Raw genomic sequence first — 25,972 nt, 5'->3', positions numbered from 1 at the left:
GGAATTGGAAAAAGCTTTTAAAAAGCATGAAGTTATTTTTTAAAAACAATATAAAAATATATTATGCACAAACATAAATTCTAGATATAATGCAGATCTAAATATGAAAGATAAAATACTAAATCTTACATAATGAAACATAGGAAAATGCCTTTATGATTTTGTATGTAAGCTAAGACTTTTAGATGGGATGATGAAAAAACAAGCCATAAAAGAAAATGTGGTGACTGGACTACCAAGCTCTAAAGCTAGCATACTGCTCAGAGAGTAAAGAGGCAAGTCTCAAAGTGGGGAAAGATATTACAAACCATACAAGGAGCACCTACAATCAATGAGGAAAAGAAAATGAAAAATTACCAGAATATTTGAGTAAACTAATTCATGAGAAGAATATTCAAATATAAGTATATAGCTTTAAATGTGATCAATTTCATTAGTCATTCAGGAAATGCTAAACACATACAGGAAAATGAAACCACAATGAAATATATTATGCAGCCACCAGAATTATTGACAGAAAAATACAGACAATAGCAAATATTAGTAAAAATGTGGGGCAATTGTAACTCTCATACCCTATGGATACATTTGTACTACTTTGAAAAAACCATTTAGCAATGTTTATTAAAGTTTGACATATGTATACCCTCTCAAAAATTCTTCTCTTTTTTTTTTAACAGTTTTATTGGGACATAATTTATATATCATACAATTCAATGGTTCAACCATTCAATCATATCAAGGAGAATCATACAATTATTATCATATCAATTTTAGAACATTCCTGCCCCCCCAAAGGTTAACTTGCCTTTAAAATGAGTTGTGCGATCACAGTCAGTTCTAGTGCTCCCTCCCCCTCCCCACCTTAATTTCTCACTACTGAAATCCCCCTCCCCTCCCCATCACCCACTCTCCACTCCACCCTTGTGTTAACCATTATCACTATACATCCTGTGGGTCACAAACTGGGAAACTCAACAGAAAAAATAAAAACTAAAATCAAAATAAGGTGGTAAGGATAAAATATTAATAATATAAAGACCAAAATACAAATAATGAGGAAGAAAGAAAAGACCCTCCTCAACATTCCAAAATCCTGGGAAGAAATTTCTGTCATTGAACAAATAAGATATACTCGTATCCAAACCAACTCAGGTCTGGTCTATAGAGAAGTCATCTGGCCAAGTATCAAGTTTGTAACTTTAGCTCCGATACTTTTTCCTTTACCATATTCAAATTATTTGTCATCGTTGGATCACGCAAGTTCGTGTGCTTCTTCCATGTGGACTTAGATTCTTTGCTCAGATGGCTGCTTGTTTAAATACAAACCTTTAAGATTCCAGACACTATTCCAATTGACAGCTGGGCACCATCTGCTTTCTTCACCACGCTTTTCTGTAGCACCCTTATTTTCAGTCATCCTTTCATGAAGGAGCGTGTCGAGCAGGAGGCCATGTTATCAGAACTAACTATTCTTGAATTGGGGCTAGAATTAAGTAGAAGCCCACAAATTCTTCTACATACCTGGTAGAAGTTATAAGGACATTCATAAAATCATTATTTATAGCCTGAAACTAGAAGCAAACTAAATACCCAGCAGTTAAATTGGGAAGAGGCAGAGAATGGGTTTTGGAGTGCAAGTAATGTTTTATTTCTTAATCTAGGTGTTGGTTACATGGGTCAATTAGTTTTGTAAAAAGATTTCAAGTTGAACATCTGTGATTTGTGCACAGTTCTTTGCATATATTAGATTCATCAGGATAAAAGTTTGCTTTTAAAAAGCAAAAAGTCCTGTTTCTTTCAGGCCTCTGACCATTTACCCTGCCCAGAAATCCACACTGCAGCCTGCTCCACCCTCCATAACAAGTGCAGTACACAGTTTTGCAACAGAGGGAAGATTACCCTTTTCTAAATCACTCAGGACAACCTCTAAGTGAGTGTATTAAGACTGGGTGGACTAGAGAAGCAAATTCATCGACACTTATGTATGTGTAAGAGAGAGCTTTATAGCAAAGAGTAATTGAATATCAAGAAAACATGCCAACCTAGTCAAGATCCAGTGTATAAGTCTGATACTCATCCATAAATCCCTCTTCAGACTCAGGCAGCACATGCAATGATGCAGCATGCAGTGAACCACAGGCCGGTGGGTGCACAGTCTTGTGGATCCAGTGGTGGTGGAAGCATCATCTCCAGGGCTCTCTCCAGTCTCAGCATGGCTCCACATGGCTTATCAACAGGAAGGTGATAGCAGAGAGAGAGTGTGTGTGGCCCACCTCCAGAGGAAGTGAGGAGGAGGCTGGCCGCAGGAAGCCATTTATCTCGGTCTCCCTCCAATCAAGTTGCAACGAGATTGACAGGCTAAATTTCACCCACATGTTCCTATGAGAGCCATGTTGGTACAAAAAAAGTAACGATTCCAGAGCACTATGGCACAGCAGCAATTCATATGAGCCCCAGCTTATTACAGGCTCGCGTCTGTATTGTAGGTCCAAGTCTTTAGTCCTCCATCAGAAAAAGTTGGTTAAAGATAGTTTTCAGTAAGGCCATAGGCTTGCAATGAAGAAGAGGAATTAGTGCAAATGCCCCAGGAGACAGGGACACATATACATGCAAATTAACTTCTCAGGTCCAATCCCAAATGTGCCTCTTTTTTAAATTGAAAGATCATTTTACTGGGGATTCTTACAATTATGTTACAATCCATACATCATTTGCATCAGGCATGTTTGTACATATGTTGCCTTCATTCTTTTTTAGACATTTACTTTCTATTGAGCCCTTGGTATCAGCTCCTCCCCCTCCTCCCATAACCCCTTGATAGGTTATAAATTATTATTATTTTAAAAAACCACATTAGATTACTATGATGATGACTCTTATTATCGGTGATTCTAGTCCTATAGCCTCTTGGTGTTGCATTATGAGTTCTAAATGTCTACTAGGGCTCAATAGGGTTTCTGGAATCGTCTTTCAGAAAGTGAGTACCTCTCTACCACAAAGGACGCTGTCTATACTGCTACCCTCATCTTATGGTTCATTAGACTGCATCCCTATCCACCAGATACATCTGCAGCATTGAATGAACTGGGCTCTATGGATTATGTTGTAGGGCAGTGTGTTGGACAGGGTTCTCTAGAGAGATAAAACCAGATTGCTAGTAATTATATATATATTTATAAAGATAGATATATGATACAAGAAATGAACCATTAAATTATATATAGATAATATAAGAAATTAACAGTTAAATTATAAAGCAGTGAGACACTAGCAGTCCTTTAAGGCTTGAGAGCCGCCAGTCGCCGGTCCCTTTCTGTTGAGAGAGCTGGGCTATATATATCCAGGCAGCAAACAACAAGGCAGGTCACCAACTGTCAGTCCCCAGCTCCAGAGATGAACATTCCAATCCTGTGGGATTAAAGGGACCTCAACTTACAGCGACACAGTCCACAGGCTAGGGATCCCACAGGTAGTGTACTCCTTTAAATTGAGGCACAGAACAAGCAAGGAGAGGCTCACCGAGCCATTTATCCCTCTGCCCTTCAGTTAATCCTACTTGTGTTTATCGGCCAGGCTGGCACAATAAACTATCGCAGGCAGCTTCCACTGAAAACTGGACATGATGCATCTGCTGCTCTATACCGCACTCAAATCTGACAAGGCTTTGAATCACCCAGTTATTGAGTCAGAAGGTATTCCCTAGAGGAGCAAATTACTACCCTATTTATTTTTATAGAGATTCCGGTGGCCAAGAGTGAGGAATGAATCACAAAGTGAATCAAGAAAGAAGGAAATTATTAAGTTTGTCACTAGTGATATGCCTACAGCATGGAGAATGTACAGGGGAAGCATTTATCCACAGGCTTCTAATGTCCTGAACTACAGAGTTATGCATAGATGTGCACTGACCAGTTTCCCATGCCTGTGTCCTGTGTCTGGGTGAGGCAGAAGGCAAAAAGCCTTTCCAACATGATCACTGAAGACAAATGGGTGCATAAGCAAATGTGGTGAAGAAAGCTGATGGTGCCGGGCTATCAAAAGATATAGCATCAGGGGTCTTAAAGGCTTGAAGGTAAACAAGAGGCCATCTAGCTCAGAAGCAACAAAGCCCATATGGAAGAGTCACACCAGCCTGTGTGATCACAAGGTGTCAAAAGGGATCAGGTATCAGGCATCAAAGAACAAAAAAATCTTATCATTGTGAATGAGGAGGAGTGCAGATTGGTGACCCAAAGTCCATCTGTAAGCAACTGGACATCGCCTTTCAGAAAGGTCTCAGAGAGGCGTCAAGCCAGTCAGGGTGCAGTGTAGCAATGTTGAAACATACAACTTTCCTCTAGTTCTTAAATGCTTCTTCCTCCCCTTCCCCCACTATCATGATCCCGAGTCTACCTTAAAAATCTGGCTAGACCAGAGGATGTACACTGATACAGAAAGGAACTGGAAACACAAGGAATCCAGGACGGATGATCCCTTCAAGACCAGTGGTGAGAATGACGATACCAGGAGGGTAGAGGGAGGGTGGGGTAGAAAGTGGGAACCGATTACAAGGATCTACATATAACCTCCTCCCTGAGGGGTGGACAGCAGAAAGTGGGTGAAGGGAGATGTCGGACAGTGTAAGATATGACAAAATAATAATAATTTATAAATTATCAAGAGTTCATGAGGGAGGGGGTCATGGGGAGGGAGGGGGGAAAATGAGGAGCTTATACCAAAGGGTCAAGTAGAAAGCAAATGTTTTGAGAATGATGATGGCAACAAATGTACAAGTGTACTTAACATACAATGTATGTGTGGATGGATTGTAATAAGAGTTATATGATCCCCCAATAAAATTATAAAAATAAAGGCATGTGACTCAGATCCGAAGCAAAACCCTGTGGGGCTGCACTCATGTAATGCTGGTCCAAGTGTGAGTGTGACGGGGTGCCACTGCCATGAAGCCAGCGAGACATTTGTCCTAGAGAATTTGAAAAGATGTACAAGTGAGAAGAAAAACGATCTTCTAGAACTCTTCAGAGGAGGTCAGATTGCGGATGATGAAGCAAGTGTCTCATGTCCTTGAAGCATCTAGAGGTCATTATCACAGACGTCTCTCACACACACAGAATAACTTGATTAACGATATCCTTTATGGGAACAGTACCTTCAGGGATGTCGCCTGCAGTTGTCCATCTGGTTCACAGAAAGTCCACATCGGTCTTCTTTCTACACCTGCACACTGAATGTTAGTTGTCTCATTTGTTCCAGAAAAGTAAATGCATGTCCAGACTTTGCTTCTTTCAAAGTTAGAAAACTAGCTCAGTTCACGTTCAATTTTAATTGAACCCAGCATATATTGTGCATCTATTGGTGGTGTAATGGGTTACGACTTGGTCTGCAGACCTTAAGGGGAGCAATTCAAAATCACCAATGGCTATGCAGAAGAAAGAGAAGGCTTTCTACTCTCATAGAGATTTACAGCCTTGGGGAGGGACGGGGGAAAGTGGAGCTGATTGCAAGGGCTCAAACAGAAAGAAAATATTTTGAATAGGATGATGGCAACATATGTACAGATGGGTTTGATACAATTGATAAATGGAATGTTATAAGACCTATAAGAGCCCTAATACAATGATTTATTAATTAAAAAAAAGATTTACAGCCTTGGAAACTCCCGGGACAGTTCTAGTCTGTGTCATAGAATGGCTATGAATCAAAAGAGACTTGGTGGCAGTGAATTTGGTTTTTGACTTCGTAGGGACGAAGCCCTGGGTTTGATGCTAGAGATAACCAGATGAATGAATATATGATTTGGGTTGCTATCAAGTCCATCCTGACTCCTGGTAGCCCAGTGTCTTTCAAAAAGGGAATACTCCTCTATCACTGAAGGCATGCTCTGCGCTGCCTCTCTCCTCTCGTGGTCCGCTCCACAAGAGGTCAGCTGCTGGACTCCATCCACGAATCTGAGAAAACACATTTGCATAACAATTACAGCCTTGGAAACATTGGGGCAGCCTGGCAGCCCTATTCTGCCCTCTGAGGTCATTGATCAGAGTAGACAATAGGATGCTTCAGTTGCCTTTCTTTTTCTTTCTTCTGTAATTTTGAAAACTTTGCATGGAATGGGAGAGAATGGTCTGGAGAGGCAGGAAAATTGTAATTCATAGACCTGGAAGTGTAGAGAGGAAACACTTTTCATTAGTAAGAAAATCCATATTTTGTCTAAGAAAAATGTCTCGGGGGAGGGAAAAAAAGGAAAATGAGCTGATTCCAGGAACTCAAGTGGAAGGCAAATTTTGAGAATGACGAGGGCAACGAATGTATAAGGGAGCTTTACTCAATTGATGTATGTATGGATTGTGATAAGAGTTGTATGAGCCCCAATAAAATGATTTATTAAATTTAAAAATGTCTCATAATCTGTTGGCTGGTGTGACAGCTAGGTTTTGTGTCACTCTGGCTGGGCCAGGATATTGCCATTGGTTTGTCAGTCGGTTGTACTGTGGCTTGTATGTTGCTCTGTCACTGGTATTTCAAATACCAGCAGGGTCATCCAAAGTGAACAGGTTTCAGTAGAGCTTCCAGACTAAGAATAGACCAAAAAGCAGAAATTAGTTGTACGATTCAAAGGAAAACTTTATTCAGAGCCTCAAAACATTGTCAGACACTGCAGGTCTAATGAACAAAAGCAGGACACTGTCAGAGATACAGGCAGAGGCTAAGCCCCTCAGAAGCTGCCTTCTGAAAGTAGAGCTGACCATGGTGACGTGAATAGAGTAAACCTTACAGGAGAAAAGACTTCAGGATTTTCATTTGTTGATGGTGCATAACTCCAAATAAGACGACACAGCTGCAAAACATAGTAATAATGGTAACTTGGAATGTAGTAAGTATGAATATGAAACACTTTGAAGTCATCAAAAATGAAATGGAACCCAGAAAGATCAATATCCTAGGTGCTAGTGAGCTGAAATGGGCTGGTATTGGTCATTATGAATGATATGATTTACTGTGAAAATGATATGATTTACTATGCTGGGAATAACACAATCAAGAAGAATGGTGTTGCAGTCATTGTCAGAAAGAATATTTCAAATTTCATTTTGAAGTATAATGCTATTTGTGATAAGATTTTATCTATCCACCTTCAAGGAAATCTAGAAAATAACCATAAAAGCTAGTGCTGAAGAAACTGGAGAATTCTACCAAAGTTTTCAGTCTGAAATTGATCAAACATACAATGAAGATGCATTGATAAATATTGGCAATTGGAATGCAAAATTTAGAAACAAAGAGGAAGGAGCAGTAATTAGAAAATATGGTCTTTGTGATAGAAATTAAACTGCAGATTACATAATAGGATTTTGCAAGAAAAATGATTTGTTCATAACAAGTACTATTATTCAACAACACAATTGGTGACTATACACATGGACTTCTCCTGATGGACTACATAGAAATCAACTGGACTGCATCTTGGGAAGACATGATGAAGAAGCTCGGTATCAGTAACTGAAACCAGGCTGGGAGCTGAGTGTGGAACAGACCACCAATTGCTCATATATATATTCTGAGTGAAGCTGAAGAAAATTAAAACAAGTACACAAAAGCCAAAATAAAACATTGAGTTTATCTAACCTGAATTTTGAGGATATCTCAAGAACAAATTTGATGCATCGAACACTAATGGCATTAAGATCATTAAAAAGACAGGGATGTCAGAAGAGACCCGGAAACTTCATCATAGAGTACCTAAACCAAATGGAAGAAATGATGGCGTCAAAGAGCTGCAGAGAAACTGGCAAAGGCAGCTTGAGCCAAATAATATACTGAAATGTGCAAAGATCTAGAAGTAGAACACCAAAAGGAAAGAACACATTCAGCAAGTCTGAAACTGAAATATCTCAAGAAAAGAGTCAAGCCTCAAGTCGAAAGATTCTATGGGCAAAACACTGAATGATGCAGAAAGTATCAACAGAAGATGGAAAGAATACAGAGTCACTGTACCAAAAAGAACTATTCAACATCATTTCAGGGGGTCACATATCAACAAGAACCCATAGTACTGAAGGAACAAATTCAAACTGCACTGAACGTATTGGGCAAAACAAGGCTCCAGGAATTGATGGAATGTCAAGAGAAATGTTTCAGCAAGCTGATGAAGCACTGTACGCCCTTACCTGTCTATGCCAGAAAAGTTGGAAGACAGCTACCCAGCCATCTCCCAGGAAGAGATCCATATTTGGACCCAATCTAAAGAAATGTGACTCAACATAATGCTCAAAATACAGAAAATTACCACCAGTCAAATTAATGGTAACATTTTACCAAAGATTATTCAACAGTGGTTGCAGCAGTACATTGACAGGGAGCTATCACAGGTTTAGGGCAAATTCAGAAGAGGACATGGAACAAAGGATATCATTGCTGATGTCAGATGGATCTTAGCTCAAAGCAAAGAATTCCAGAAAGATGTTTGGGTTTTATTGACTATGCCAAGGTGTTTGACTGTATGAATCATAACAAATTATGGATAGCCTTGAGAAGAATGAGAATTCCAGAGCCCTTCATTGTGCTAGAGGGAAACATACATGGATTAAGAGGCAGGTTTGTGAACAAAAAAGAGGTATAGTACATATTTTAAAATTGGGAAAGATGTGTAACAAGGTTGTATATTCTCACCATACCTTTTAATCTATACCTGAGCAAACCAAAAGAGAATCTGGATTATATGAAGAAGAATGTGGCATCAGGATAGGAAGAAGGCTTATTAACAACCTGCGATATGCAGATGACACAGCCTTGTTTGCTGAAACTGAGGAGGACTTGAAGCACTGGTCGATGAAGATTAAGGACTGCAGCCTTCAGTATAGATTACAATAATGTAAAGAAGACCAAAATACTCACAACTCGACAAATAGATAACATCATGATAAATAAAAGATTGAAGTTGTCAACGTTTCACCTTGCTGGAACCCACAAGTGCTTATAGAAGCAGCAATGAAGAGATCAAACTGTCCACTGCATTGGGTAAATCTGCTGTACAGGACCTCTTTAAAGCGCCGAAAAGGAGGGAGATCACTTTGAGGACTAAGGTGTGCCTGACCCAAGCCATGGTGTTTTCAATGGCCTCATGTGCATGTGAAAGTTGGCTGTTGAATAAGGGAGACTGACAAAGAATTAGTGTATTTGCATTATGGTGCTGGCAAAGAATATGAAAAATACTATGCCAAAAGAGCAGACAAATAATCTCGGAAGAAATACAGGCAGAATGCTCCTTAGAGGCAAGCACAGGAAATCTTCATTTCATGCACACGTTGTCCGGAGAGACCAGTCCTCGGAGAAGGACATCATGCTTGGTAAAGTGGAGGGGCAACGAAAAAGAGGAAGACCTTTGACAAGGTGGATTGACACAGTGAGTGCATCAATGGGCTCAAGAATAGGGACAATTGTGAGGATGGCACAGGACCAGGCAGTGTTTTATTCTGTTGTTCACAGCATTGTTCAGGGTAGGAATAATCTAGATGGCACCTAACGAGAACAGCAATAAAATAATAAGAACAACTATGTTAGGTTAGGTGCTCCACGGGAGGAAAACCACTGATGTTTTTATGGGTTGTATATAGAAAGAGATTTTTGTGTTCAGAAATGGCTTGCCCAGTTGTAGAAACAGGTAAGTACAGTCCAGTCTGGTTCAAGTCAGTCTTCTCCTGACTCTCAGAAGCTGATGGGCGGGAAGCAGGATGATGAAGCGACATTAGGGGGCACAGTCTGGTGGACGCAGAGGTCTGAAGTTGGCTGAATGAATCCACAGTTGGTACTCCGAGGGTTCCTGGGATTGGCAGGAGATGCAAGAGGAGATCAAGGAACTAGATGCAAGATGCAGGCCCAACAGAAAGTGAAGGGACACCTCTGCTCTCTCCTAGTTAGACCCTGCTCAATCTCTCTCCATTTCCAAAGAGCAATCTTGTCATACATCTTCCACAACAGATTTATTTGGTCTTGAGGGAGCCCGGGGTATTTTTAATATTCTTCTCCAGCACTATAGCTCAAAAGCATTAGTTCTCTGGTCTTCTTTATTCAATGTCCAATTTTCACATACAAAAGAGGTGACTGAATATACCCATGATAAACTGACAGGTGGTTAATTATTGAGGGTTATAACAGAAATACTACACTGAATGGCTTTAACAAGCATACCTGTATTCTCTCTCATTTGAGGAGCCTAGCAGTCCAACTTCTGGGTGCCAGCTCTAGGCTAAGGCTTTCTCTCTCTATTGGCTCTGGGGAAGGCCCCTTTCAACATCCGGGGGCCTGGTGTTTCTTGGAGATCTCCATGTCTTGTCTTCAATCTTCCCCTGGGTCTAGGGGATCTCAGCGTAGGGACCCTGGATACAGAGGACTTGCCTTGCTCTCAGCTCTTCTTTCTTGATGTTAAGAGCTCCTTCTCTTTCTGCTCTTTTTCTCCTTTATAAAATAAAATGTGAGGCAGACAAGACTCCAGGGTGATTCCCCTTAGATGGGCTGAGGGCTGTGACCTGAGTAAAAGTTTTGAGTCCCACCTTGACTCAGAAAGATGTTTACTTGGATTTTATTGACTCTGCTAAGTTATTGGACTGTGTGGGTCATAATAAACTATGGATAACCAGGAGAAGAATGGTAATCCTAGAACACTTGATTGTGCTCCTGTGCATGGAACTTGTCCAGGGATCAAGTGGCAGTTTGTGAATGAACAGGGGATAGTGCCTGGTTTAAAAGCGGGAAAGGTGTGCATCAGGGCTTAGTCTCTCATTAGCCTTGTTCAAGCTGTGTGCTGAGCAAGTCATCAGAGAAGCTGAATAGTATGAAGAAGAATGTGGCATCGGGATTGGAGGAAGGCTTAATAACAAATGGCTCTATCAGATGACAACTTCGCTTGCTGAAAGTGAGGAAGACTTGAAGCACTTGCTAATAAAGATGGAAGATCGCAGCCTTTACCATGGATTACAACTCATTACAAAGAAGACCAAACTCCTCACAACAGGTCCAATAAGTAACACCATTATAGATGGAGGAAAGGTTTAAGTTGTCAAGGATCTTGTCTTGCTTGGATCCGCAATCAGTGCTCATGAAGGCGGCAGTCAAGAGATCAAAGGACACACTGCATTAGGTAAATCTGCTGCACAAGTCCTCGCTAGAGTATTGAAGAGCAAAGATGGTGCACCGAGGACTCAAGTACACCTGACCCAAGCATGACATTCGATTGCCTCCAGGTATGTGAAAGTTGGATTGAATAAAGAAGACTGAGAAGAATGGATGTATTTGAATTGTGGTTCAAGAGAAGAATATTTAAAGTACCATGACTGCTAAAAGAACAAACCAATCTGCCTTGAGGAAGTATGGCCAGTGTTCCTTAGAGGCAAAGATGGCGAATGGCGAGACTTCGTCTTACATACTTAGGACATATTGTCAGGAGAGACCAGTCTCTAGAGAAGGACATCATGTTTGGGACAGCATGATGGGGCAGTGAAACAGGAAGGCCCCTCAAGGAAATGAATTGACACAGTGACTGCAACCATGAGATGAAGTATAGGAACAATTGTGAGAATGGCGAAGGACTGGGCAGTGCTTTGTTCTGTTATGCATAGGGTAGTTATGGGTCTGACCTGACTCAATGGCGCCTAACAACAACAACAACAACTACAACAACAACAACAACAACAACAACAACAACCACATTACCTCCTTAACCACAGAGGTTAGGATTTACAACACACAGGCAAATTGCAAAAGCTCACAACATGAAAGATAACCACACCACATTTTGAATCACGGCTGAGCCAAGTTAACAACTATTTTGGGGGGACAGGGCTCAATCCGTAACAGACTGACATTATGCTTTTTGAAAGAGATATAACAAAGATGAAAAATAATACAGGCTGATTCCAAAGAGCTCGTTACACAGGTGAGGGTCAATCACAGTAGACATTTTCCAGGAGGTGGGTTTTGATCCTGGATTTAAGAGTCTTGGTAAAGCAGGAGGGCATTCCAGAGGCAACCAAGAAAGCAAGAGTAAGCAAGTTTGTAAAATAAGCCTTTAAAACCCCAGGCACTATTATTTCTGACAGCTGGGCATCATCTATTTTCTTCACCACACTTTGCTATAGCACTCGTATCTTCAGTGATCTCTTCATGAGGGCAACCATCAAGCAGTGCTGGGCCATAAAAACTATTTGTTCTTAGATTGGAGTTAGAATTAAGTGAAGCCCCAAATCCATTCATGCATCTCTGGTTGATACATGTCTCTGGTTCACCTTAGAGGCATGACTGTCATTTTATGTGAGAGCATATTATCTATCACCCCTCTGGGGCACCACTTTCCCTGTCAGTGCTGAATCATAGCCACCCTATAGGTAGGGTAAAATTGTCCTGGGAGTCTCTGAGCCTGCAAATCTTTACTGGTGTAGAAAGCCTCATCCTTCCTCTGTGAAGCTGGCAGGTGGTTTTGAACTGCTGACCTCGTGGTTTGCAGCCCAATGTGTAACCACTACACATTGATAGTGTCATTAGTTTAGTGGTATAGAATGTAAAACACTGTTGAGAAAGGGAAATTATACCAGTATAGGCCAACTATGGACCGAAATACATGACTTGTTAACTCATACAAATCGAACTCTTAAGTGATTGGACACTATTTACACAAGGGTGGTTGGTGATAGGTCAAATCTTTCAATAATATTCACAACAGCAGAGCCACACCTGCGGCACTAATGTTCTAATGAAGCAAGGAGGGCATTTAAACAGTAAGTATGTGGTAGCTCTGGGCCACCAGTCATTGGAAAACCTCAAGGCAAGAGATCCAAACCAAAGTCCCACAGCTGCCAGTTCTGTGCCCTTATTAGTCATATGCAGCTTTTTGCATTCGGGCTTTTCAGCCTTAAGTTCAATGGCTACAGGTGGGCTTCGGGAAAGGCTCAATTCGCTTCGTGGGGTTGCCACCTTGAATCCTTCTGGTGTGTCCTATGAAGGATGTTGTGGGAACAGAGTCTAAAATCCCAAGAGTCTATAGTACACAGACTGGTTCACAAGGGAGGCCTAGAAACTAGGTCAAACGTGTTTAATTAGGAGCCTAGTACCCAGTGTAGTCTCCCCCTTGGGTTCCACATATGTATTTTTAAGTGATTTTTTTTTCCTGATGGGAGGTTGTTCCTCCCCGTTTTTATATAATTGCCTTCTCGGAGACATACATGGCCACCTCTGCACATCCTGACTTGACCTTTTTAAGAGAGTAGAATTGTGAGAGCAGCTGGTGGTTTGAAAGTGCTGGCCTTGCAGTTAGCAGCCCCACACTAAGTGATGACGCCTCCAGGTCTCCTTGTAGAAAGAGAAGATACTGAAGAAGGAAAAAACGACTTTGCGTACAGAGACCAGTTTCCATCGGTGAAAGCACGGAAGTTGCAGCTGCTAATTATCTTGCAGAACCATCGTGTGTTAAGTAAAAGATAAACGAGCTTGACTTCTGCGTTGGAGCTGGTAATATGGTAAAATCAGGGCGTCAGGGGTTTGGGCAGGTATCCCTCTACACATAGTTCTGGCATTGGGCTAGATGCTTAACCCTCAGACTGTGATTTGTTTCCACCTCCTGCACTAGGAAACCCGCTCAGTAGTGAGGCCAAGTAACACAGAGCATGGTGTTCTCTAACTATTTAAGAATGGAGCTGAGAATGTAAGTGGGTTTGGTCTGACTCTGAAGGCCTAGGTTTTGTGTGCAGCGCACACCTTTGTAAGTTTAATACAGAAGATACAACACCCAAGCCCAGACCCACTGCCTGGGGTCAATGACGACTCATAGCGAGTCTGAAGGACAGAGTACAGCTGCCCTGTTGGATTTACAGCAGAAAGCCTCATCTTTCTCCCACTGTGCGGCGAGTGGGTTCGAACTGCTCATCTCCAGGTTAGCCGCTCAATGGGTACACCACCGCGCTACCAGGACTCTTTCAAGGTACATTCGCAGTGATGATTGTCCTCAAAGCAATGTCACGGCGCATGCAATCCACCCGAGGACGGCCTAAAGTTTCCTCAATATGCACAAGCTGTGCGAACCAGGCGGATAAACGAAAAGGGGAGGGCTATCCGAGGAAGTAAGTGCCCGGACACCTGCGCGGAGGGCAGGTGGGCGGCGCCCTGGGGGGGCGTCACCCCGCGCTCCGGGCCGCCAGCCCCAGGGTGTGGCCGGGACGCCGGGGCTGCGCCGGGCCCTGCGCATGCGCACGCGGCCGACCCGGACCCAACCGCCTCGTCCGCGCGTCTGCCTCCACGGTCACCCCGCTCGCCGCCCCGCCTGCCCGCAGCGCTCGACGGACCATGGCGGATCCTCGCGTGAGGCAGATCAAGATCAAAACCGGCGTCGTGAAGCGGTAAGAAGCCGCGAGGGCGCAGCCGCCCTCGCCTCCGCCCCCTCGCCTCATGGCGGCCTGTGAGGCCCGGCGCGGCGCAGGCCCGACGCGGGCCGGGGACGCCGGGCCTCCCCGCGGGCCGGGGCGCGGCGGCTAGAGGGCCGGGCGCGCGGGCCGGAGGCCGCCGGCCCCTCTCGAGCCGGGCGGGATGGCGGCGGCGGCCGGCGGCGCCCACGGGGGAGGAGGTGGGGCGGCGGCCCGGGGTGGCGTCTCCCGCAGGCTCACGCCTGGTGCCTCTCCAGTTGAACGCGAGTGGGGAGCGGGGCGGTCCAGCTCGGTACCCGCCGCCGGGTGGACGCGTAGCGGGTTCGAAAGTGGGCGAGGGGCGCGGAGCCGGTGCCGGACGGTGGCGAGGAATGGAGGCGGCGTGAACTTGGGGCGCACGCCTCGAACTTGGCGGCCGAGTTCCCCGGAGCTGGCCGCATCGCCAGACGATTGCCGCGGGACGCACCTGGGCTCAGGAGAACGTTGTTGTTCAATCCCGAGTTCATCGCACTGCTTTTGATCAGGCACGCCAAAAGACGAGGCAAAGGGGAGAATACGCCCAACGTTTAAAGATAGTGCCTGGCCGGCACGGCACCCAAGCGTCCGCGTTCCCTGGAGACGCCTTGCTAGGCAGTGAGGAGGAAGTGAGGAACTAGCGGTATCCCCGGTGAACGGCAGTAGTGAAGCCCTGGAGGACTAGCCAGACACTGGGCGTTAGGACCCACCCCAAAGTGCCTGGGAAGACAGGTCTGGTCTTCAAGCCCTGGACGAGCACAGTTGTATTTTCACAGAGAGGAGGTGACCTCTACAAACTAACTCAGTGAGCGAATTCTGACTCTTCGCAACCCCATAGAACAGCTAGAAGAGAACAGCCCTTGTGGGTTTCCAAAAAGATCTCTTGAAACGAAAGTGGAAGGCCTCATCTCACTCGAGGGGCTGGTTCTTTGGAACTCGCACCTTGAGTGTAGCAGCCTAATGGGTAACCCAGTACCCCGTCAGGGTGTAGGCAACCTAGTCGGTTTGATCTCATCCGCAACAGACAGCAACAATGAGATGAGCATTTGAGAAGTAATTTGATGCCTGGCCTTCTCTGAGGTGGGGCTGCTTGGATTCAAATCTTGGCCCTGCCACTTAGGTATGTATTCTTGAATATATTGTGCTATTTGGACTACGGGGTACAAGCCTATTTAATGCCGTTGTAGTGAGAAACACCTGCTGGGCTGTTGAACACCGCATAAGACAAGTAGCAAATGCCCAGTAAACGTTAGGTAATCATATTTTACCTAATTGATTCTACCTAATTGTATTCTCATTTTACAAACGAGGAAACTGATCTTTAAATGAAGTTAAAAATTAAAACTTCGCCAAAAAGTGACACTGCTAGCTAGTGGTAGAGCATGGAAAGAACCCCCATTTCTGATCTCCACCTTTCAGTTCTAAGCCACAGGAACCTAATATAATTTGTGATCATAGGTGAGATGTAGAAATGAAAACGTAAATGGCTCACACACTATTACTTCCTTCAGGGACCATGGTGACATTATGTATTGGTCTGCTAGCCATAAAATCAGTAGTTCAAATCCCCTAGCTGTTCTGCAGGAGAAAGAGCTCATCTGCTCCAATAAAGATTCATAGCCTCCCAAAGCTTAAAGAACTGTTCTGCCCCGTCCTATTGGGTCCTTGTGAGTCGGGATCAGGATCCACTCCGTGGCGGTGCACTTTGGTTTTATTACTTCCCTCAGAGCTGTGGTCACCTTTGCTAGGATTCCTTTCAGTAATCATGTTTAGTTAAGTGCATTTGGCAGAAGTTAACCAGTGAATGACTAATAACGACCCTGTAGCAGAGAGCAGAACTGCCCCTGTGGGTTTCTGAGTCCGTGTGGAAGTAGAAAGCCTCACCTTCCTCCTGCGGAGAGGCTGACTTTGTGGTTATCAATCAGCCCAGTGCGTAACCCCCTACACCACCAGGGCTCTTGTGAGTCAGCTGAGTCAGAATCAACTCCGGGCAGGGAGTCACCGCGGTAGCGACCCTGTATAGGACAGAGTAGAGCTGCCCCGTGAGTTTCCATGGCTATAACTTTTTGAGAGCATCAGCCTCATTTTTCTCCTGCAGAGCAGTTAGTGGTTCTGTTCTGTTAACCTGTGGTTAGCAGTCCTACGCAACCCATCATGCCATCAAGGCTCTGGCACATTGTCAGCATAATCATAACATAAGCTTCTATACTTCCCCAACTTCTCAAGTACTTATGTAAACCTCTTAGAAGTAAGGTTGTGTCTTCAGTTTAGTAATAAAACATTGTCAAATATTAAGTAACACTATTTTCCACATTCTGTACATTTAGCACCTTTTCTTAAATCCATCCATAATTTACTAGACTTTCCCATTGCTTATAAATTAGTAGTGATGTCTACTGTAATATTTTTCCCTATGGCTTTCCTGTTGACATCTTATGGAGCTTCCCTTTACTAAAATGAAATGTGTTTTCATTTTTTAAACTAAAATTTCTGCTTTAAGTGATTTTTACTCATTTTGCCTTGATATATGTAGCATCTATGTTCATTAAATATTTTTTTACTTTTATTATTTTCTCCTGAAAATTATTTTACTATGATTGTGCTTCTTGGTTGTCAGGTGCTGTTGAGTCTGTTCCAGCTCATAGCAACTGTGTGTACAAGATGAAACACTGCCCAGTTCTGCATATTAGTGTGCTCATTTGAAAGACAGAAAAATAGATGAGGCAGATAGATACCATATTCATAATGGTTGAGGCTTGGCATCATTATATTCCTCTCCATACTAATGTTTGACATATTTTGGTAATAAAATGGCTTTAAAAGGTAGGTAGCTCCTCTAAATTTCATTTCAGAGACTTCTTGACACGTTTCATAATCCAGACTGATTCTTGATTTTTTTAAAGGGATTATATTTCTTAAAACAGGTATCTAAAACTAGCTTTGGTTCATAGCACTTTCTATTCAGATATTCATTTCCCATAGTTTTATTTCTTCTTCAGAAGTCATTCAGGAATTGAGAACTCCTAGAAATACATTCGAGGAGCCCTGGTCGCTTAGTGGTTATATATTGGACTGCTAACTGCCAGGCTAGCAGTTTGAATCTACCAGCCTCTTTGTGGAAGAAAGACGAGGCTTTCTTCTTCCTTGAAGAGTTACAGTCTCAGAATGCCACAGGACAGTTTTATCCTGTCATATATATAGATGGTGACCATGAGTTGGAATGGACTCTGGCAGTAAATTTGGTTTGCTTTTTTTTTAGACCCAGCTTCTAGGTTTCAGCTGTAAAACTAACTTTGGGTAAAGCTTTACTAGGTCACTTTAGTAAGCTTTACTAGAGTGAGTGGGTTCTTAAAGTTTAATATCAAGTCAGACCTGCTGGAACATTGCAAGTGATCCATAGGCTCCCTGTGGTGGGTTTTAGGAAAAAACTAGGCAGGTGGAAGGTCAGGAAAATATGGAAACAGACAATAAATTCAAAAAGCTCAAGCACTGAGTGGGAGCTGGCTGCTTCCGTCGGTTGGTAAAATGGTGAACACAATCTAGTGCGTTGCTGCCGCATTAGAAAGGAAAGTTGGCAGCCCTTGGTAGAAAGGAAAGTAAAACGAGTTTGAAGGGCAGAATTGTAGGGCCTTGGAAAATAGACAAAGGCCACCCAGTGCCTGAATCTTAGAAACTATGTTACCTCACTGGGCGACAAGGATCTGATTTCTGGAAATGAGTTTCAAGAGAGAGGTTAGTTCACTAGGAACAAGCAAGAGTCCAGTTACTAGAACTGACGGATATGGTGAGAGTTAGACAGTAATGCGCCTGACCAGCTATTGCACCTCTTACCTAGGGCTTCTTAAATATAGCGCCAATAACAGGATTGTTTTCCCTAAGACTGACTCTGGCTATCAACTAGAGATGTGTATGCCAGGGGCTTGTTTATTTCAAACTTTCCTCACAGGTGGCTCACAAGAAGTGCTATTAGTTGATGTGTTTGGTCTTGACAGAGTCTGTAAAGATTTGCATCGGTGTAGTCTAACCAGATTCTAGATTTGCTGATAACCCACAGCAAAATCACCAGTAATTTGGCAGCCCTAGCAGGAAGTTATCAAATGTTACTCCCAATTTCTTTTTACCCCAGTACAGACTGAAATCCTTGTTGTTGTTTTTAATGTCAAAGGAGCCCTGCTGATGTAGCGGGTTACTTTTTGGGCTGCTACGCACAGGTCAGCAGTTTGAAACCAGCAGTCACTCGCGGGAGAAACTTCAGACATTTTACTCCCATAAAGAACAACTGCACCAGAGTCTTTTAGGGTGATTAAGAGTTGCTTTTTTTTGTTCAGTGTGAGTTGGCATTTGATGTCAGAGATTGCATGCAGAATCCTCAGTGCTAAAAATGATAGGTCTCATACAGGCCATGGTGATTCCTCACCTCTATTACCTAGCTGACATAGCCCTGTTTTATATGTGCAACGCTTCTTTTTGGAGGTCATTTGCTGGTATTACAACTGTGAGTCGAGTGTTGTTCCATACCTAAAACTTAAATGCCTATTGGAAATATGAATAATTGCCATAGTAGCATTTTTCCTGTATTGTTTCAAAATGTTAATGATTTCGAAAATAAAATTTTGATAAACCAGACAAAAATACAGGCTTGCTGTTACCTGTATGTTGATGTGGTATTTCAACTAAATGGCTTGGATCAGCGTAAGTTTCCAAATAGGATTTGTGTTTATGAAAAATAAACGTGTAAGTAGATTTGTGATAAATTCTGTTTTTGTACCATTCATGCACTCATATTGAAGATCATTCCTGTATCCACATCCTTTTGTTTGGAAGGATATGCCACAAGAAAAATGTAGCATTCTTTGCATCCTTATAAAAGGTTAACTGAGAAAGCCTACTAAACTAATCCATTGGTGAGTGGATTAATTGATTAAAATACTTTCTTAAATATATCTATTCATACCCGTTTTAGATCAGTGATGGCTTAAAGTCTAATGTGAACCAAAAAATGTTAGGGTATTGGAAATCTCACTGACATTGGCCTATAGCTTCTCTCTGATTAAATGGAAGTGACACCAGTAGATTAGAATGAGACTAGGACAATTCACACTGCAATTGTGTTAGTTTAACTTTAACAATCTTTTAACACTCTTGTTTAAATGTAGCTGACATACCATAATTACAAATCTACAAGCCTTGATTATAGAATTTTACATCATGAACCTGTAGGGAGATTGTATTGATTTTTTTTTTAATAAAGCAAGCACCTCTCCCAAACTGTGGCATCTTCCCAAGTTTGTTTGTGACTAAACTTCTGATGTACAACTGTGTATAGTATGCATGCAGTGCTCTGTGTCTATCCAGCCCACTGCTGTTGAGTCAATTCCCGGCTCATAGTGACCCTGTAGAACAGAGTGGAACTGCCCCCATGGTTTTTCCAAAGCTCTAGTCCAGAGTAGGGACCCAAGTGCTACCTATCTTCTCCCTTGATATGGGAGTGCTCTAAACATCACTCCTCCAGAGCACCGATATACTGCAGCCATAAAAACAACACGAATGATAAGTAAACCCTTGACATTAGTTGGATGGATATGTAGTTGACTGTTGAACAAAAAGGTTTGAATTGCATGGGGCCATTTACACATGAATCCCGCCCCCCCATGGTAGTAGTTCAGTGTTGAAAGTAACCCCTTAAAAGACAAGATGTTAGTCATCTGAGAAGTCCCCTGCCATCTCTCTTTGCCAGGACTTTGGGTCTCAGATTGGAGAAATTCACTAACTGCTCAGGCGGAGATGATTAGCATCACATATCACACTGTGTCCCAACACTTTAGCTACTCTAAGAGCAAGAGGAACAATTCACATGCAATTCCTGTGCTGTTCAAACCTTTGTTGGTCAAGGATCAGTTGTAAATTATGTGTGGGTTTTTTGTTTGTTTATTATGAAAGATTGAAGCCACTAACTTCCGCTTTGTGTAAGGGTCAGCTGCTCAAGGTGTTTCCAAAAGTTTAAAAGTAGAAAAGTGCAAATGACACATGGGCATAAAGTTTTCCTCCTTACCTTTAACTGTTTATATGCTTCTCATATTTAAAGTAGTGGTATGTAGAAGTAGGGTAGACCATATCTGGGAGGGGTTAAGAACATAAATTATTCCTATGAAATATGCTAACTTTGTTCTTTTCTTTCCCCCACCACACACTTAGACTGAGTTAAAGTGAATTTAGCCAAAATGAGCTGCTTCCTACTTTGAAATTTAGCCAGCTCTTTTGGAAATTCTGTTAGAGTCCTGGTGGCACAGTACCTAAGCAATCATGTGCTAATGGAAAGGTTGGCACTTTGAAACCCCCACCCAGCTGCTTAAGAGAAAGACGTGGCAGTCTGCTTTCCCAAAGATTTACAGCTCTGTGAGCCCTATGGAGCAACCTTATGTTGTTATACCTGATCGCTGTAAGTCAGAATCAGCTTGGTGATAATGAGTTTGGGTTCGGGGTTAGCATTTCTATAATGTATCAGGTTCTCCAAAGCTGTAGTCAGAGGCAGTGTTACAGTTGGTTACTGGTAGTTAGCTCCTCATCACATTCTGCCAACTCCTTGGAGCTACACAGCTGGCAACGACGCTGGAGAGGGAGCAAGCTAGCACGATTTAGGACCGTGCTTTTCCCAGCACAGGCTATTCTGTGCGTTGAGTGTGGAAATGACCTTTGTTCTTTGGTCTTATGTGTATGTTTTCATTACTTTTTGTTTGTTTGGGTAGGAAATTTTGAAAATGTGTAGTGTGCAAGTTTGGAAACTACTAGTGATTTGGCATCTAGATCCCTAAGCATAAAAAGTGCTTAGATGTGTGATCTATGTAGTCTAGTCTTCATTTTCCAAACTACATTTATAAAAGGCATCATAAGAGCCCATAATGGCCCATCTTACTGCTGAGTTATGTGCCCAAATAGAGTCCAATTTAAAAAAAAATAACTTGTCCCAGATATGAGTGACCCAGAGATCACTTAGTTAGTAGCCTTACTGGCTCAGAACCCACATCCTATCACCTGCTATGGTGTTGGCATATAATAAATATTCAACAAAAGTCCTTGTGAACAGGGAATGAAAACTTCCTCATAAGCAGTGGGGAACCAGTGAATTAATTAATATAACAGGTACCACCGCTCCCACTCCAAAGATTTTTTTTCAAAGCTATATGTTTAAGGTTTTTTTTTACAAAACAACCATATCACTTTCAAAGTACCTTCCATTACATTTAATACATTTGTCAAATCAGCGATTTCATTCTTGGAAACATTTTTCAAACTCATCTGTGGATGGTTGACAGCGCCTCCTTTTTTCTTCACTTCTTCTATGTCCTCAGATTGCTGTCCTTTTATGTACCTTTTCATTTGAGGAAACAAAAAGGGAGTCAAAGGGAGTGAGGTCAGGTGAGTGAGGTGCAAGAGAGGCACGCTGGTTTTTTGTGTGTTTTTTGTGCCAAGAACGGGTCCACTTGAGATGGCTGCATGGCTGCGTAAGCAGGTGCATTGTGGTGGCAAAGCCAGTCCCCCGTCTGCCACAGATCAGACCTTTGTTGTCACATACTGTTACACCATCTTTACAGAACCTCTAAATAGAAAGCTTGATTAACAGCCTGACTTGGTGGAATGTACTCCAAATCCACTATCCCCCTCACATACAAAAAAACCAAACTCAAACCAAATGAACGTTGTCTTGATTGTTGATTTCACTTGATGAGCCTTTTTTGGGGGGCGGGGTAAGGTGAAGATGGTATCTTCCACGGACTTGAGCGATGTTTGGTTTCAGGGTCCTAAAAATAGCACCATGTCTCCTCACCAGTAATGACCTTGGAAAAGAAATCTGAATCGCTTCAGAACATTCTCATTCCCAAATCTTCCAATAAAATTAACTGACCCGAGCTCCAAGGTAGTCTAGATAACTTCCCCATCTCTTTAATGGCTTGTCTGATCTTTGAGCACGAGTTCACAAATTTTGTCAACATTTTCATCGGTTCGGGAAGTTGGCAGACGTCCAGACCGAGGTTTGTCATCAATTGACATTTCACCTTTTCTGAAATGTAAAAACCACTCCTACACTTGAGTTTTTCCCATAGTGCTGTGTTTGTAAGTTGTGTTCAACATCACAAATATATGTAGCATTTTTCCCAAGCTGGAAACAAAATTTCACAGCCACATGTTGTTCTCTTAAATCGGCCATCACAAAAAATGAGGTTCCAGTGAAACTGCTTTTACAAAAAAATTCACTGTGACCAGAGAGAACCTTCCTATGCAACATTACTGGGTGCAGTAACACAGAGCTCAATGCTCACCTAATAGGAAACATGCATACTATGAATGCTCCGCTTGGTGGGGGGTACCCACCCCTCGTGTTACAACGTAATAGTTTCTATATTGTTGTTAGGTGCCATTGAGTTGGTTCCAGAGCAAAAACCTGCCTGGTTCTGCACCATCCTCACAATTGTTGTTAGATTTGAGCCCACTGTTGCAGCCACTGTGTCATTCCATCTTGTTGAGGATCTTACTTTTTTTCACTGACCTGCTACTTTACCAAGCATACTGTTCATGTCCAGGGGCTGGGCTCTCATAATATGGCCAGAGTATGTGAGATGACATCTCACCAGCCTTGCTTGTAAGGCGCGTTCTGGTTTCACTTTTCCTGGATAGAGTTGTTTGTCTCTCCGGCAGGCCACTGCACTTTCCGTATTCCTCACCAGCACCATAGCGCTGCTGCATCGATTCTTTGCATCTTCCGTATTCATCCCCTGACGTTCATGTGCATATGAGGTCATTGAAAATGCCATGGCTGGAGGCAAGCACATCTTAGTCTACAAAGTGACATTGATTGCTCTTCAACACTTCAAAGAGGTCTTATGCAGCAGGTTTGTCCATTGCAGCGCATCATTTGATTTCTTGACTGTTACTTCCATGAGCATTGGCTGTGGATCCAAGAAAGACAAAATTCTTCAAAGTTCATTCTTTTCTCTGTTGGTCATGCTGTTGCCTGTTGGTCCAGTTGTGAGGGATTTGGTTTTCTTTACATTGAGGTCCAATCTATAATGAAGGTTGCAGTCATTGATTTTTATCAGCAAGTATTTTGTGTCCTTTTCACTTTCAACAAGCAAATCCATGCCATCTGTCTAGCTCAAGTTGTTAATAAGCCTTCCTCCAATCCTGAAGCTATATTTTTCTTCTCTGGTTAGTTTTGCCCAGTATACAGATTTAATAAGTACGATGAGAGGATATAACTCTTATTCACACCTTTCCTGATTTTAAGCTACACAGTATTCCCATGTTCCCTTTGAATGACTACTTCTTGATCCATGTACAAATTCTGCATTAGACCATGAAGTGCTAGAGAATACCCATTCTTCAGTGTTAATCCATGGTTCGTTTTGATCCACACTGTTGAATATGTTTGCATAGTCAGCCCAACACAAAGAAACATCTTCCTGGTATCCTCTGCGTTCAGCTAAGATCCATCTGACGAGAGCGGTGATTACCCTTGTGCTATGTCCTCTTCTGAATCTAACTTGAATTCCCGGCAGCTTATCATTGATATATTGCAGTAGCCAGTTTTTAAATTATCTTCCACAATGTAATATCAATGGCACTAGTCAGTAATTTTCACATTCTGTTGGGTTACTTTTCTTTAGAATTGGGTATAAATATGTATCTCTTCAAGTTGGTTAACCAGGTAGCTATCTTCCAAATTTATTGTTACAGATAAGTCAGTGCTTCCAGTGCTTCATCAGCGTGTTGAAACATTTAAATTGTTATTCCATCAATTCCTGGAGCCGTTTTCCACTCATGCCTTCAGTGCAGTCTCACTCATGCCTTCAGTGCAGTCTCACTCATGCCTTCAGTGCAGTTCCACTCATGCCTTCAGTGCAGTCTCACTCATGCCTTCAGTGCAGTTCCACTCATGCCTTCAGTGCAGTCTCACTCATGCCTTCAGTGCAGTCTCACTCATGCCTTCAGTGCAGTCTCATGCCTTCAGTGCAGTCTCATGCCTTCAGTGCAATGTGAACCTTCATTGCCATTGGTCTTGATCAAATGCAGCCTCTTGACATGTTGAACATTAACCAAATTTATAGTTATTATTTATTCTTACAATTAGGGGAAAAAGGAGTCCTAGGCTTGTGGTGTAGTGGACTGCACGTTGAGCTGCCACCACAGGTTCAGCTGCTCCATGGAAGAAAGCAGTCTCAGAAATGAACCGGGCAGTTCTACTCTCTCCTGTAAGGTCCCTGTGATTCAGAATTGACTTGTTGACAGTGAGAGTGAGAGAGAGGCTCCTCTTATTATTTGTATGGGCCCAAGGCAAATTACTTAACATTTGAAAACCTCAGTTTTCTTATCTGGAAAGTATGGTAAGTATAATACTTTTTTTGTATGGTTGTTAGAATTAAATTAGATAGCCAAATACCTAATATGTTGTAAATATCCCATATATGTTAACTGCTGTCATTGTTGCCATTTGCATCATCATTAGTAGTAGTTTTTTTCCTTTAAACACATTTTTAAATTAAAAGATCATTTTATTGTGGGCTCTTACCGCTCTTATAACAATCCTTATATCAGTTGTATCAAGTGTATTTGTATACATGTTGCCCTTATTTTCTAAACATTTACTTTCTGAGCCCTTGGTATCAGCTCCTCCCCCTTATGGCCCCTTGATAAATTACAAATGATTATTTGTATTTGCACCCACTGCTGTCTCCATTCTGCCATGGTTTCTGTTGTTTGCCCCCCATAGGGGGAGGGTGTGTGTTGTGGTTTTTTAGTAGTATGTTTTAGGTGAAACTTTACACAGCAAATTAGATTCCCTTTCAGCATTTCTTAACATAGATTAATCCTTGCCATTGGTTATGGATTAGTTCAGTAAGCTCCAAGGACAAACTCTCTGTGTGGGAGAATATATGTATGTAAAAGCTCCCTGTTTCCCTAGGGAGAAAGATGGAGCTTTCTACTCCTGTAACGACTTACAGCCGCTGAAACTCGCAGGGGCAGTTCTGCCTTGACCTGTAGGATCAATATGAGTTGGTACTGACTTGATGACGGTGTGTGAGTAAGTGATATTTCCTTAGCAAAAGGATCTGAACGACAAATAGGAACGCAGTCAAAACAAAGCATTAAAAGGAGGTTAGAAATAACTGATCTAGCATTATAATTGTAGTGACACATTTATAGATTAGAGATTAAGAGTTCTCCACAAATCATTTGATTACAGTGACTTAAAGTGTAATGCAAAGAAGTGAAACTGGCTGTGGTCCATTGTGTTAATGATATTAGTACAATGTTTTTTTAAAGCTGTTAGACAAGGCCATGGAAAGAAAAACAATTGCTATTCGGCATATAGAATCACTACCTGAAATGTTGATAGAAATAAGGTCATTATAAACCTTTGAGTCTAGTGAAAAAACACTAATAGAACACTGAACTCAAAACAACCTTACTTGCTATTGAGTCATTTTTAACTCATAATGGCACTATCGTTTCCTTATATACTTTTGATCTTTCTTGTGTGTATATATACAAAT

General features: G+C 42.2%; 1 protein-coding gene across 1 annotated transcript in view; it reads left to right on the top strand.

The window, feature by feature from the left end:
• The first annotated feature begins 14,224 nt into the window (after positions 1-14,224).
• The window catches only part of TBCA (tubulin folding cofactor A), an 88,147-nt gene continuing 76,399 nt past the window's right edge, over positions 14,225-25,972 (top strand). Inside the window, exon 1 of the mRNA XM_075541202.1 lies at positions 14,225-14,384. Within this exon, the coding sequence (XP_075397317.1) occupies positions 14,332-14,384 (53 nt within the window). The 5' untranslated portion in view covers positions 14,225-14,331. The remainder of the gene's footprint in view (positions 14,385-25,972) is intronic.

The sequence above is a fragment of the Tenrec ecaudatus genome, chromosome 2 (assembly GCF_050624435.1).
Source record: "Tenrec ecaudatus isolate mTenEca1 chromosome 2, mTenEca1.hap1, whole genome shotgun sequence".
NCBI classification, from domain to species: domain Eukaryota; kingdom Metazoa; phylum Chordata; class Mammalia; order Afrosoricida; family Tenrecidae; genus Tenrec; species Tenrec ecaudatus.
This window is presented reverse-complemented; position numbering and strand designations above follow the sequence as displayed.